This window comes from Orycteropus afer, unplaced genomic scaffold (assembly GCF_000298275.1).
Source record: "Orycteropus afer afer isolate SDZICR_OR568_19922 unplaced genomic scaffold, OryAfe1.0 scaffold00289, whole genome shotgun sequence".
NCBI classification, from domain to species: Eukaryota; Metazoa; Chordata; class Mammalia; order Tubulidentata; family Orycteropodidae; genus Orycteropus; species Orycteropus afer.
The window spans coordinates 1,335,819-1,351,180 of NW_006921876.1; the positions used below are offsets into that span (position 1 = coordinate 1,335,819).

Sequence of the window (15,362 nt, forward strand, 5' to 3'; positions counted from 1 at the left end):
TGTTTTTTTTCCCTCTTTTTGGTTTGTAGTTGTTCTCATTTACCAATCAATGTCTCTGGTTCCCTGTTTACAGTCTTGTAAGCTTATTTTACTTTGGATACTTCTATAACTGGGTTGGTTTCTGGGTTATGTCATCATGTGTGTTAATCATTGGCTATTGTTTGCAGTTGTTGGTTCTCTGTCCAAAGGACTCCCTTTAGTATCTCTTGTAAGATTGCTCTGGTGTTTAACAAATTACCTTAATTTCTACTTATCTGAGAATGTCTTAATTCCACCATCATATTTGAAGGACAGTTTTGTGGAGTATATAATTCTTTGTGGGAAACTTTTTTTCTTTGGGAGTTATATATATATCATCTCGTTGCCTTCTCACCTGCATGGTGTCTTCAAAGAAATCAGAGCTTAGTCTTACTGGTTGCCATTTGTAGGTAACTTTTCATTTTTCCCATGCTGCTTTCAGAATTCTTTTTCTTTGGTTTTGGTGTGTTTGATGATGATATGTTTTGGTGATTTTCTTCTGGGGTTTATCCTTTTGAGGATTTGTTGAACTTCTTGCATGAATATATTCTTGTCTTTCATCATATTAGGTAAATTCTCTTCCAACAAATCTTTGCTAATGTTTTCTGTAGTTTTATTTGTCATTTCCTATTCTGGAATTCCAGTTGCACGTAAGTTATTCCTCTTGATGGTATCCCACTTGAATCTTAGGCTTTCTTCATTTTTTTTTTGATCTTTTGTCTGATTGATCCCTTAACAAAGTAATATTGAGTTATTTGTCTTCAGTCTCACTAGTTCTGTCTTCCTTTCATTCGATTATACTCCTTTGTCCATTCAATGTGTTATGTATTTCTGAAAGTTTAGTATTAATCCTCTGGATTTCTACCTGTAGATTTTGTATCATTTCTAATTTTTCGTTTGTTTTGCCAACTTGTTCTTACATTGTTTTCCCAAATTATTGTAGAGTTTTATCTGTGTTTTCCTTAATTTTGTCAATGCATTGAAGGTACCTAAATATAAATCACTTGAATTCCTTATCAGGGAGTTCCAATGCTGTTTCTTTTTCATGGACGTTTTCTGGATCTGTATCCTGGTCCCTTGTTTCTGTTTATCTTGCTCCTTTGTGTGAACTGTGATGGTCTGTTGTCTCTGAGACATTGTGACATTGTTGTATTTATATTTAATTGGTGATTGTATGTTGGTGTGATTTCCCTCAATATATTTTTTTTCTTTGTTTTGTTTGGATGTATCTGAGTAAGCAAGATACTGTGCTCCTCTATTCACTAGTTGGCAGCACTTAGGCACTCACCACCTGTCTCCTTGTGGGTGTTAGAGAGAATGAAAGTGCGTGCACAGATCTCTGTTAGCTGTTCATGAAGAGCAATTAAGCCTGAATTGGGCTGTCATTGGTCATTGGCCATTGTTGTCCAGTTGGTTCAGAAGCAAGTGGTGGCACTCACTCAGTAGGTAAGGCTGCAGGAGATGCAGGTGTGATTGGTTCATATAGACACAGTTGCTGTCTCCCACTCAGACAAAAAAATAAATGAACCACCCAAAAAAATAAAAACAAGAGGACAAAGACATGAATCACATAAACAAACAAGAACAATTGCAAAAAATAAAAATAAAAATAAAAAAGAATAATTGAGGATAAATATTTAGAGAAAGACAAAAGAAATATAAATAGAAAAAAAAAGAGGGGGAACCCACAATAGCTGGGGAGGGAGGAATATGAGAAAAGAGCAAGAGTAAAGGAATAATAAAAGATGAGGAAACTGCAAAAAGAAAACAAGGGATGGGAAGAACCAAAAGAAAGAAAAAGTATGGGAACCAGGGAAAGGGAAGAGGGGAAAAAAGAAAGAAAATACAAACAAAAAACAGAACATAGAAAAATGAAAAAATTAAAAGGAAGAAAAAAAGAATAATTTAAAAACAAACAAAAAGAAAACTGAGGAGAGGGGTAGGGTACCCAGGCTCCATCAGGGCAGACTGGGATGGAATTGCTGCTGGTCCAGATGGTGGGTGGAGGTGGAGGATAGCCACACCTCTGTTCACCAAGAGGGTGTGGGATATAAGGGTAACAAGGGGAATATCACACCTTTCTAGTTGATCAGCCTCCAGTGCAGTTGCCCATGCTGTCCTCAGCAAGCAGAGCCTATTCTTAGGTTGCTGGTATCAGAACACCACTTTCAAATACCCAAAATGGCTGTGCCCTCAGGACGGCTAAAAGTCCACAACTCAGTTTGTCTCCATATTTGCTGTTTTACTTTCTGGCCATCAGCCACCCATGCAGTTGTCCATGCAGTCCTTGGCAGCCAAGGCCAATTCTTAGATTGCTACCCCGATCCTAACGCCACTTTCAAGTATTCAAACTGGCCATGCTGTCAGGAGAGCCAAGAGTCTACAGCTCCATTTCTCTTCTTTATTTGCTGTTTTCATTAGGTTCTTCTACTCAGTCACTGCTGTCAAATCAGATCCAACTCTTAGTTACCCCTCCTTGGGTTTCTAAGGCAATATCACTATGGAAGTAGATTGCCCAACCTTCCTTCCGAGGAGTGGCTGGTGGGTTTGAACCTCTAGCCTTCTGGTTAGCAGTCAAGTGCCTTAGACACTATGTATTTAATCTGCTTTATCCTTGGTTTCAAAGCTCAGGGCTCCAGGATTATCTTCTGAATCTGTTTCAATTGGTTTCTCATTTCTTTGTTGAAGAGAGTCGGTGTAGCTTGTCTGCGTATTCTGCCATCTTGCCCTTCACTGGTTCTAAACACACAATTTTTTATATTTTAACTTCTCTGAAAGTGAGATGCAACTTATAATCAGAGTTTAACTGCTTGTTTTTTCTTTTTGAATGGATTATAAAATAATAGTAGGGCTCATGGTGGATGGTGTCTTACCTTCAATGGAATGGGCTTAGCCCCAGTTTGTAACCTTTCTTTTCATCCTCTTTACATGAACTTTCAAAAAGCAAAAGCTTTTAATTTTGATTAGCTCATTTTATCAATATTTTTGTGACTTTTGTGTCAAGTCTAAGAACTCTTTGCCTAGCCCTAGAATTTTAAGATTTTCTATGCTTTTTGTCTAACTTAATTGATCCACTTTGGGTTAATTTTTAGTAAGGTTTAGACTAAGTTTCCTTTATTTGCCTGTTTTGTTAGGTGCCTTCAAGTTGATTCCTACTCATAGCAACTCTATTGGACAGAGTAGAACTGCCCCATAGGGTTTCCTACCTGCAATTTTTACAGGAGCAGCTCACCAGGTCTTTTCTCACACAGATCTGCTTGATGAGTTTGAGCCACCGATCTCTTGGTTAGTAACTGAGCACGTTTAACTGTTGTACAACCAGGGCTGCTTTTTCTTTGCTTATGGATGTCCAATTGCTCTAGCACCTTTTGTTGACAAGGCTATCATTTTGCACTTTCTTCAAAAATCGGTTGAGCTTCTATAGAAGAATCCTGATCAAAAGGGGAAAATACAGAACAGAATTTCAAATTCTCATGGACTCCAGATTTCCTGGAGCCATGAAGGTTGGATGAACTCCAAAAACTATTGCCCTGAGATAATCCTTAAAACCTCAATCCAAAAATAGCTCCTGAAGTCTTCTTAAAGCTAAACAGTAGTTTAGCTTAACTAGTAAAACTTGTCTGCCTTGAGCACTAAGCTCTTTTAAGAACTATATGGTATCTAATTGAAAACAGCAACTTGAAAGGCTGCATAAGAACCTTAGGGGGCAATGAATTTGTTAATGTGGAAGGAACAACTCAGAAAAGAAGGGTTAAATGATTGCACCACTCAAAGAATGTTATCAACATCGTAAATGGTACATATAGAAGCTGTTGAACTGGTGTATATTTTGCTTTGAATATTCTTAACAAGAACAACAAAATATTTTTTAAAAAATCAGTTATGCATATTTGTGCGGGTTTATCTCTGAGTCCTCAATTCTGTTCCACTGATCTAAGTGTCTATTCCCACCAATAACACAGCTTTATAGCTATAGCTTGAGTCATCTTGAGGACTAAGGTGCACTTGACCCAAGCCATGGTATTTTCAATATCCTCAAATGCATGCAAAAGCTGGACAGTGAATAAGGAAGACTGAAGAACTGTTGCTTTTGAATTAGAGTGTTGGCGAAAAATACTGAATACACAGTGGACTGCTAGAAGAACAAACAAATCTGTCTTGGAAGAAATACAGCCAGAATGCTCTTACATACGAGGATGGCAAGACTTTGTCTCTTGTACTTTGGTCATGTTGTCAGAAAGGACCAGTCCCTGGAGAAGGACATCATGTTTGGTAAAGTGTAGAGGACAGCAAAAAAGAGGAAGACCCTCAGTGAGGTGGATTGACACAGTGGCTGCAACAGTGGGTTCAAACATAGGGATGATTATGAGGATGGTGCAGGACCAGGCAGTATTTCATTCTGTTGTACTTGATGGCACCTAACAACAACAACATGGGAGCTCTGGTAGCATAGTGCCTAAAGCACTTGACTGCTAACCAGTAAGGCTAGAGGTTCAAACCCACCAGCCACTCCTCGGAAGGAAGGTTGGGCAATCTACTTCCGTAGTGACACTGCCTCGGAAACCAAAGGAGGGGTCGCTATGAGTCCGGGGCGACTCGAAGGCACAGTAACAACAACAACATAGCTTTATATATGTTTAGATAATGTTGTTAGTGCATACAATTGCAGAATTATCTTCCTTGTAAACTGGTGTTTTGTTTTGTTTTTATCATTAAGCAGTGACCTCTATTCTTACCAGTGCTTTATTGAATTTCAGTCTGTTATCTGATATCAATTTGTTTCCCAGTTGTCCCTTAATATCCATTCTTCCTTTAATCATTAGTTATAGAATGCATAACTTTTAGCTAGCCACAAGGCCACTGAGAATAAACACTATAAACTCATTACCCTCAAGTCGATTCCAACTTGTAAAGACTCTATGACACACAGTTGAAATGCCTCATAGGGTTTCTAAGGCTAATCTGCATGGAAGCCACATCTTTCTCCCATAGAATGGCTGGTGGGTTCAAACCACTGACCTTCAATTAGCGTTTGAGACCTTAACTGCTGTGCCATCAGGGTTGGGTTCCTTATTAAGATGATATTCCCTATGAATTAGACGTGGCCATGAAGTTCTAGACAATGAAGTATAAGCAGATGTGGCATCTGAAAAAGGTCCATAAAGAGAGCATGTGACCTTTTTTTGTCTCGTCTTTTTCCCTCTGGCTGGAAGGTGGATTTGATGGCAAGAACCTTAGCAGCCATCCTGGACCATGAAGTGAAAGTCATGAATTAAGGGGAGTGGAGCAAGAAGGTACAAAGAACCTGAGTCCCTGGTTATTGAGGAGCAGCTACACCTGCAGTTGACTGTTTATATTGAGACTTAGTTTACATAAGAGAGGAACAAACTCCCATCTTGTATAAGCCATTGCTATTTGGGATTTTCTGTCACTTGTTACCAAACCTAACCTTAACAAATACAACTGGCTTTATTTTGGATTTAAGTATGTATGGCTGTAGTTATAGAGACCCAGTCATAGAGGCTTAAACAATTTAGAAGTTTATTTCTGACTTGTATGGAATTCCAGAGGTTGGTGTCCAGGGCTGGTGAGCCACTCCATGGTCACTGAAGACCAAGTCTCCTTCTATATTTCTTCTTTGCTAGCCTTAGTTTAAGGAACTCTGGTGGCACAGTGCCTAAGGCATTTGACTACTAACCAGAAGGTTGGTGGTTCAAACCCACCAGGTACTCTCCAGAAGGAAGATGAGGCAGTCTACTTCTGTAAAGATTTATGGCCTTGGAAACCCAATAGGGGTTGCTATGAGTCAGAATCAACTCAATGGCAGTGGATTTGGTTTGGTTTATCCTTCGTTTAGGGTTTCCATCCTCAAGATGACCTTCCATTTCAGGAACACTGCAGCAGCTCTAGGCCTTACTTCTGCATTTAAGGCAATTGGAAAGAGGAAGTAAGAGAAGGTCAAAGGAACTTTTCTGAGCCCTCAGTCCATCTTTTAAAGAGTCCCATCACCAAATTCTGCTTACAACTCATTTTTCCAGAACATACTCACATTGTCACAGCTAACTGAAAAAGAGACAGGACTACAGTCTTTTGGCTAGCTAGGCACAATGTTTGAATTATATTAGGGTATTGTTATCATGAAGTCCCTGGGTCGTGCAGACTGTCAGGTGAAAGGTTGAAGGTTTGAGTCCACCAGATGCTCCTTGGGAGAAAGGCTTGGTGATCTGTTGTGTTGTTGTTAGGTGCTGTCCAGTCAGCTCCAACTCACAGTGACCCTATGTACAGCCAAACAAAACACTGCCCAGTTATGCGCCATCCTCACAATCCTTGCTATACCTGAGCCCATCGTTGCAGTCACTGTGTCGATCCATCTCGTTGAGGGCCTTCCCTTTTTTCATTGACCCTTCACTTTACTAAGCATCATATCCTTCTCTAGGGCATGGTGATCTACTTCTGAAAAATCAGCCATTGAAAACCCTATGGGGCACAGCTCTACTCTGACGTAAGTGGGGTTGCCATCTTATCTAAGCAGCAACTGGTGTGGAGCCCCTGGGTGGTGCAAATAGTTAACCTACTCAGCTGCTGACCAAAAGACCAGAGGTTCAAGTCCAACAGAGCACATCATAAGAATGTTATCATAGAAGAAAGGAAGAATAGATATTGGATAAGCAACTGGTAACCTCTGCCACATGTGTATGTTTTCATCTCTTTACTTTCAACATTTTTATATCTTCATGTCTTAGGTGTGTATTTTGTAAACAGTATGTAGCTGATTAAAAAAAAAATCTGTCCATTATAGTCTGGTTATACTGATTGCTGATATACTTGGATTTATTTGTACCATGTACTTTGTGCTTTTTGCTCTCCTAGCTTGCTTCTTATTTATTATTTTTCTTTTTCTTTTCCTGTCTTTTATCACATGGATTGAGGTTTATTTTTCCTTTCTCTCTCATACTGGCTTGGCAGCTCTCACTGCCTTGGAGTCAGAGCCAACTCATAGCGACCCCTCCTTGGGTTTCTGAGGCAGTGTCACTATGAAAGTAGATTGCCCAACCTTCCTTCCGAGGAGTGGCTGGTGAGTTTGAACTGCCAGCCTTCTGGTTAGCAGTCAAGTGCCTTGTTGTTGTTGTTGTTATGTGCCGTCGAGTCGGCCCCGACTCATAGCGACCCCTCCTTGGGTTTCCGAGGCAGTATCACTATGGAAGTAGATTGCCCAACCTTCCTTCCGAGGAGTGGCTGGTGGGTTTGAACCGCCAGCCTTCTGGTTAGCAGTCAAGTGCCTTGTTGTTGTTGTTGTTATGTGCCGTCGAGTCGGCCCCGACTCATAGCGACCCCTCCTTGGGTTTCCGAGGCAGTATCACTACGGAAGTAGGATTGCCCAACCTTCCTTCTGAGGAGTGGCTGGTGGGTTTGAACTGCCAGCCTTCTGGTTAGCAGTCAAGTGCTTTAGCCACTATGCTACCAGAGCTCCCTTAGGCACTATGCTACCAGAGTTCCTGGCTTGGCAGCTAAAGAGTCTAATTCTAATTTTTACTGGTTATCCTTAAATATTTTTAACAATTATGCATGACTCATCAATGTTTTATTCCTCCCAAACAGTCCAGCAAGCTTTTCCAGTTATCCTCTTCTTAACTTGCTTGTTGTTATCATCTAATATTTGAGCCCCAAATTGTAAATTCTCCCAAGACTAATCATTACTAAACCCAAACCAAACCAAACTCACTGCCTTCAACTCGACTCAACTAGACTCACAGCGACCCCTCCTTGGGTTTCTGAGGCGGTATCACTATGGAAGTAGATTGCCCAACCTTCCTTCTGAGGAGTGGCTGGTGGGTTTGAACCGCCAGCCTTCTGGTTAGCAGTCAAGTGCCTTGTTGTTGTTGTTGTTATGTGCCGTCGAGTCGGCCCCGACTCATAGCGACCCCTCCTTGGGTTTCCGAGGCAGTATCACTACGGAAGTAGGATTGCCCAACCTTCCTTCTGAGGAGTGGCTGGTGGGTTTGAACCGCCAGCCTTCTGGTTAGCAGTCAAGTGTCTTAGCCACTATGCTACCAGAGCTCCTTAGTAAGACTGGGAGTAGTCAACTCACTCTGGCTTTGCCCGGAAATATCTTTATTTTTACCTCGTCCCTTCAGGATCAACAATTAGGTTCCCTCAGACTTTGATCGACGTTTTCTGTTCTCCTGCTTTCGGCTGTTGCTGTTGAAATCTTTCGTCTGATTATTGCTTTTTAGAAATCCATCCTTCTTCTCTGGTTTAAGATACTCTTTATTTTTCTTATCTAAAGTTTTACTGCACTATATTTAGGTATGGATTTATTTTTATTGATCTGTTCAAGATTTAGGTTTCTTAGATATGAGGATTCATGTCTTTGTTTCTGGAAAATTCTCAGTTGTTATCACTTTGAATATTGACTCTCCTCCATTCTCACTAGTCCCTTACTCTAATTAGATGCATAGTTGGTTCTTATTCTATCCTCCATGTATAAGCCCCTCTTTTATATTTTCAATCTTTCTTCATATTGCTATTTGAGTTTACTTATTCTTGCTTCAGCTGGTTTATACTGCTTTTCTTTTTTAAACCATCTGTTCAGTTTATTTCAATGCTTATATATATTTTTTTATTTCTAGAAGCTATGTTTGGTTATTTTTTCCAATGTGGAACAAAACTCAAAATCATAAGGACTAGGCTTACTGGTCTGAGAGACTGGTGAAACCCTGAGACTGTGGCTCCTATTTACCCTTCAGGCCTAGTATTGAACGCACTACTGTGGCTTTACTTCTTATAACAGGTCAAGAGGAGAATATTTACACCAGTTAGGAGCACTTCCTAGAACAATCAACCATGGGAGACCAGAAGGGCAGCATTTATGTAGGGAGGAAGCTCAGAGGGCAGGAATGCATAGGAAAGAAGAACACAGGGAAAAGGTAACCACAGGGAGGAAGTGAGAAAAGAACTGTTACATTGTGGGAATTGTGGTCAGTGTCACGAAACAAAATGTGTACAAACCATTGAATGGATAACAAATTTGTTCTATAAACTTTCACCCAAATCACAATAAAAAACAAAAATATAAAATAAGGAGCCTAGTGGTACAATGATTAATAGCTTGGCTGTTAACTGAAAGGTTGGTGGTTCAAACCCACAACAGCTCTCTAGGAGAGAAGACCTGGCAATCTCTTCCCATAAAGATTACAGCCTAAGAACAGCACTATGGGGCAGTTCTACTTTGTCCTATAGTGTTGCTATGAGTCAGAATTGACACACAACAACACTACTCAAAAGCTTAATTTCCTAAAAACAAAAAATATATATAAGGAAGGCAATTTATTCCTTTAGAATAAGCCAAATGTTTTCATAATAAATTAAGTCTTAGTCTCTCTTTTTCTCCCACCTAAACTGATTCATTGAAATCCTATTCATACAAAGGAAAGTGTGTGTTAACCTGTGTTCTTAATTCATCTTATATTTACTATAATATTTATTCCTTTTTTAGACAAGTAAAAAAAAAAAAGGTTTTTTAAAATTTTTGCCTAGTATTTTGTTCCTATAATTCTACTTCCTATTTTCACATCTATTTAGTTTTAATCAAACTTACAAGTTTTTTAGCTTGCTGTTCTTTTGAGTTCTTGGTTGTGCTAGCCTATAGTCATTTTATTTCTTTCTGCTGACTCTAGCAGGACTGTTCCCTGTGTGTTTTGCAATTTTAGATGGTGAGCTCATCTTCAGTCTTTTATTTCCTTGAAAGAATTCGTATGGCCTTGGTTTTGGGAGTGTCCCAACAGAGTAATATCACAAGTCTGGAGTTAATTTTATGCAAGATTCTTGGTGGGGCAGCACCCAGCAGGTAAATTCAGACGTCACATAACAGAGGTACAGGCATGGGATTTTAGTCTCACAGAAAACTTTTGTTATTCCACTCAAGCGTCCTTGTAACCTTCCTTTGAGCCCTGGTGGCACAATAATTAAGCTATTGGCTGCTAACTGAAAGGTTGGCAGTTCTAACCCTCCTAGATGCTTTGCAAGAGAAAGACTTGGCAATCTCCTCCCACAAAGATTACAGCCTAGGAAACCCCGATCCTACTCGATGGCACCCTATGATGACAACAGTGTTAGTTGGTTGGTTTTTTATTTTTTAAGTCCTCTCTCCTTAGCCCTTGTCCTGGGGCTTTTTACTGAGTATGCAGCCCTTTGAGGGTCCTGCCTCTGTACAGTGATCTCAGTTATCCCTCTCTTCCTCTTAAGGCCAGGCCTTGTCCCTGTCCAAGCATGAGCATGAAAGCCCACAGCCCTCACCGTGTCCAGGCCTGTGTCCCCTTCAGAGCTGCTGCAGCATCAGCCCTTGCACATGTTGCTCCTCATTTCTGGGGTGTGGAGACTCCACCTTCTCCTTTACTAGTTGAGCTATATGGCAAAGACATTGCATTAAGTCTGATCCAGCATTGCTAGATGCTTGTGGCTGTACAGTTTTAGTTTTAGCTTATCTGCTTCATGACTGAATCAGAAGCACTAAGTGAATTTCTCCAAGTCTCAGTTTCCTCCTCTGTGAAGTAGTAGCGTCCACTTCAAGGGCTCGTTGTGAGGACTTAAATGAGACACAGCACTTAAAAAAATATTTATTTATTTATTTATTTATTTATTTGTATTTATATTTATATTTATATATCTCCCTTAGGATGGTACCTGCCAGGTGAGAGGAGATCAACAAATAGAAGTTATCATAGTCATTGTTCTAGAAAATTTGGAAAGTTTGGAAAAGTATGAAGAAAGTGAATACTGCCCACTGAAAATAATGATAAGGACTTTATTATATTTCTAACTTTTATTCATACATATATCATACATCATTTTTTTAAGACATAGGTAATGCTGTACATAAAACTCTGTATCTGCTTCTCCTGTTTGATCAGGCTCCTCCATTTCATAGTTGCTCCCCAGTTGGGAAGTCCATCTATTATCTTAGCAAGAATGCAATTATCAAGATCCCATTCTTCTTCCACAGAGGCTATGCCTCAGTAGGATGGTCAGAGTGGCTGAGAAAGCAGTGAAGGCCAGAGACCACATGAAGTGTGTGTGGTGGGCAGAAACTCTGAGTACTTCTGCCAGAGGTCAGCCCCCAGCCAGGTGCTAGACCTGAGTGACTTTGTCTTTTCTGTGCTGCAGGTCTCCATAACAGGATTGGAGTTTTCTCCACCAGTCACTTTTCAGCTCCGAGCTGGCTCTGGACCTGTGTTCCTCAGTGGTCAGGAACGTTATGGTAAGTCCAAACTTTGGTGTGGGGAAGGTCTGAGAGTGTAGTGCCTACCACAGGGCTAAGGCCATAATAGGTACTCACTCAAACACTTGAGAAATTCACTTGAAGATTATTGAAGAAAATCCCCAACGTCAACATGGTAAGCCATGGATGGGCAAGGATCCTAGCCCCAGCTTCCTTTTATCTCCCAGTAATGTCCTGTCTTTGGGCCTCAGCCGCTTCACCTGTAACATGAGAGTAGGGACATACTTAGTTTTATCTTCAAAAAGTTTTTGTGAAGAATAAATGAGATGTTTAAGGAAAGCACTGGGTCTAATGCCTAGTACATAGTGAGAACATAAAATATGGAGTTGTAGGAGTAAAAAGGACCATAGAAAATTGGTGTTATATTGACCCCTTTAATATCCCTTTGGGGAGCCCTGGTGGTGCAGTGGTTAAGCATTTGGCTACTAACCAAAAGGTCAAGGTTCAAACCTACTAGCTGTTCCGTGGAGGAAGATGTGGCAGTCTGCTTCCATAAAGATTAAATAATAATAATAATAATAAAGCCTTAGATGCCCTTCAAGTCTGGAATTGAACCCACACCTGCGGTTTCCAGCCAAACAGGGTACAGGCATGTGAGTTAAACATTTACCTCAAGTAGACACATGCCCTGGAGAGAACAATCATGGGAGAAGGAAGGGCTGCTTATGCACAGGGAGACAGCTCAGGGGGCAGGAGAGTATGGAGGGATGGACACTGGGAAGAGGTAACTATGGGGAGGAAGTGGGAGGGGAGCTGTTGCATTGTGGTAAACTGTGGTCAATGGCATGAGACAAAGTATATGTGAACTGCTGTATGGAAAGTAAATTTGCTCTGTAAATCTTCACCCAAATCAAAATAAAAAAAGTAAATAAAGCCTTAGAAATTCTATGGGGCAGTTCTACTCTGTCCTATAGAGTCACTATGAATTGGAATTGACTCAACAGCAATGAGTTTAATGGAGTATTCCTTTAACTTGTTGCTTTCTCCGGATGGTTGTGCCTCTTTTATCTGGACACTCTTCTACCCAGAAGCCCTTACAAAACCAAAACACCAAACTCACTGCCATCAAGATGAACCTGACTCATAATGACCCCTCCTTGGGTTTCTGAGGCGATATCACTATCGGAAGTAGATTGCCCAACCTTCCTTTCGAGGAATGGCTGGTGGGTTTGAACTGCCAGCCTTCTGGTTAGCAGTCAAATGCCTTAGGCACCAGGCCCCCAGAGCTCCTTCCAGAAGCCATTGGTAGATCTCATTTCCCTTAGGATAAGGTATAAATTTCTTAGCTGCCTGTTTTAAGTTCCCCTCCACCATCTATTTCATCTCTTCTTTTTTCTTCTCCTGTCTTCTTCTCTCCTTTCTTTCCCTCTCCTTCTCTTCCCCTCTCCCTTCCTCTCCCTTCCCCCTTCTCTCCCCCTCTCCCACGCCCTCACACACACTTACACACACACACACACACACACCCTCTACTCACCTTCAACCTTGTCTCCCACCCCTTCCCAATATGAACCCTCCCCTACCTGGAACAGTCAGCTAACTACTCCTCCATCACTGGAGAAGTTTCCTTCCCTCCTCCTACCATCCCCAGCCCTCTGCCAAGCTTTCCCACATCCCCTATCCCACCTTAGCCTTCACTTTCTAAGGGTTGCCATGAAGGTTCTCTTACAGAAGATGGGTAGATGAACACTTTCAACTCACAAGCTAGGATTCCACCAGAGTAACACATGGAGCAAAACAGAGTAGGGCAGGAGCTTGGCATAACTCCTGAAGCTCTGCCTTTCTCCCCACACCCATTCCTGCCCCCTTTCACTTGCCATCATAGAAACTTCAGACCTAACTTGGGAAGAGGAAGAGGAGGAAGAGGAAGAGGGGGAAGAAGAAGAAGAAGATAATGAAGATGATGATGATGAAGATATATCCGTAGAAGAGGAGACCCCTGTGAAACACATCAAGAGGCCAGCGCTCCAGAAGCAGATGAGTGTTGCTAAGGTGAGGTAAAGGACATGATGCTCTAAATGAGTTGGTGACTCTCCAGAGGCACCTCAGAGGGAATGGGCACCAGCAACCTGTGACACACCTCCTACATTAGGGTTCAAGATGTGGTGAGGCTGCCAGTAGGCCTAACCCTGCTGGCTCTCAGCTGAAGACTTGGTGGATCCTGGGAGACTGCTCTGGTAGCGTAATGCCTAAGGCACTTGACTGCTAACCAGAAGGCTGGCAGTTCAAACCCACCAGCCATTCCTCGAAAGGAAGGTTGGGCGATCTACTTCCGATAGTGATATCGCCTCAGAAACCCAAGGAGGCATTGCCATGAGTGGCGTCCGACTCGACAGCACATAACAACAATAACAACAGGAGTCTGCTCTGGCCCTGATCCTCTCCTTAACTCTCCTGATAATGCCTATTTTTGGTTCCTAGAGAAAAAAGCTGGAAAAAGAAGAGGAGGCAGTGAGGTATCCTTTTCCATCTTTTAAATTAGCCAAAGCATTTTAGCTGAGGTATAGAGTGCTAGAAGGAGTATAATGCAACTGGGGTGTGTTTGTATGTATGCACATGTACGCACAGGCATACATAAACATACACAGGGGTTTAGGGGCATTCTAGGTTGGTATAACCTTTTGGAGAAAAACATTACGATGTTTTTCTGACCTAATTTCACTTACGACAGTCTTCTCCAAAGAGTTCCATCCAAACTATGGGAGAAATTATATGCACTAAGAAGTGTATCATTGCATTATCCAAATCACAGTGGAAATGGAACTAATCTAAATGTCTACCAATATCTTAAATCAAGCCACATCTTCTCAATAGAGTATTACATACAGCTAGTTGCCATTGACTCAACTCTGACTCATGATACATACTTACAAAGATCATAGCAACCTGGAAAATGTATATAGAGTTGAGAGAGCAGGGTATCAACTTGTTTTTTTTTTTTAACTAGATGTTTGAACAAACAAACAAACAAAAAAAAAACAGAAGGAAATATACCAAAATGTTAGTGTTTATGGGGAGGGACAAAGAAAATAAGTAATTTGTTTTCTATTGACTATATTTTGTGCAATGTGTTTCACATTACTTTTTATAATGAAAAAGGCATATTTGTGATAAATAAAAGAAACCAGATAGGAGACTAAGAAGAAAAATCATCCAATTTAAAGAGAAAGTGTGAGTCAGAGTCATCCCTGTAGGGTAAGCATATATAGAAATAACTTCTGCAGCCTCTGAGTTGCAGCCCCTGCTTCCTGGAACTACCTAAGACCCACCCAGCCTTTCCATCACAGGCACTAGGCAGCCCAGGCTATTGGACATCACACTGAACTCTCTCTTTCCCACCCATATCCCCACTTCTTACCTAACATCCCCATCCCTGTTACCCCACCCTTATTTCCAGATCCAGTGTCAAAGACAAGAGCCCTGTGAGAAAGGTGAGTACTGAGTAAGGAGGGGCTGGCCCTCCTGGGAGGGGAAATGGGGATCTTTGAGCAGGTGGCCAAGACAGGGACAGGAGTGGGAGACTAGGGCCTTCTATTCTCTCCATAGGTCAAACTCACACCCAGGCCTAAAAAACTTGGATCCAAGAAGTGAAACACTAGGAATGGCTGGCAGCAGTGACCACCATGCAGGGTGGGCCTTCCTTGGACTATGCTGCAGATGCAGGGTAGCCCACTACCCCAGTCCCTTTCTATCCCTGAGTCTGAATGTGATGGGGGCACTGAAGGGGCAACACAAGAGCCCCTCACCCCCAACTCTCCAGTTCCAGCAGGACCAGGAGAGAAAAGCCCAGACCTCAGGGTCACAATAAAATTTGCTTTGTCAAGATGTTGTTTCCTCCTCCTTTTTCCCTGGAGTTGCCCTTCTTGCTGGCTGCAGTGAGCCCATGCACCCAGCAGAGGGCAGCAGAACACCAGCACACTCAGACGCTGGCACATTCCATCCCTAGCCCCATTCCCCACCCTCCACTGTAGTCCCACAGCTCCCTGTGGAAGGGGAGCTAGCAGCCCCAGCCAGGTTCTGCTCTAATCTTTTATCTCCCTTTCTTCTCCTGGCACCTCCAACCTGTAGC

General features: G+C 41.7%; 1 protein-coding gene across 1 annotated transcript in view; it reads left to right on the forward strand.

Moving 5' to 3' along the window:
• Window positions 1-14,884, forward strand: part of NPM2 (nucleophosmin/nucleoplasmin 2) — a 58,514-nt gene extending 43,630 nt beyond the window's left edge. The window contains exons 4-8 of the mRNA XM_007950798.1: window positions 11,182-11,275; window positions 13,119-13,285; window positions 13,715-13,749; window positions 14,691-14,724; window positions 14,840-14,884. Of these exons, the coding sequence (XP_007948989.1) occupies window positions 11,182-11,275; window positions 13,119-13,285; window positions 13,715-13,749; window positions 14,691-14,724; window positions 14,840-14,884 (375 nt within the window). The remainder of the gene's footprint in view (window positions 1-11,181; window positions 11,276-13,118; window positions 13,286-13,714; window positions 13,750-14,690; window positions 14,725-14,839) is intronic.
• Window positions 14,885-15,362: the final 478 nt, after the last annotated feature.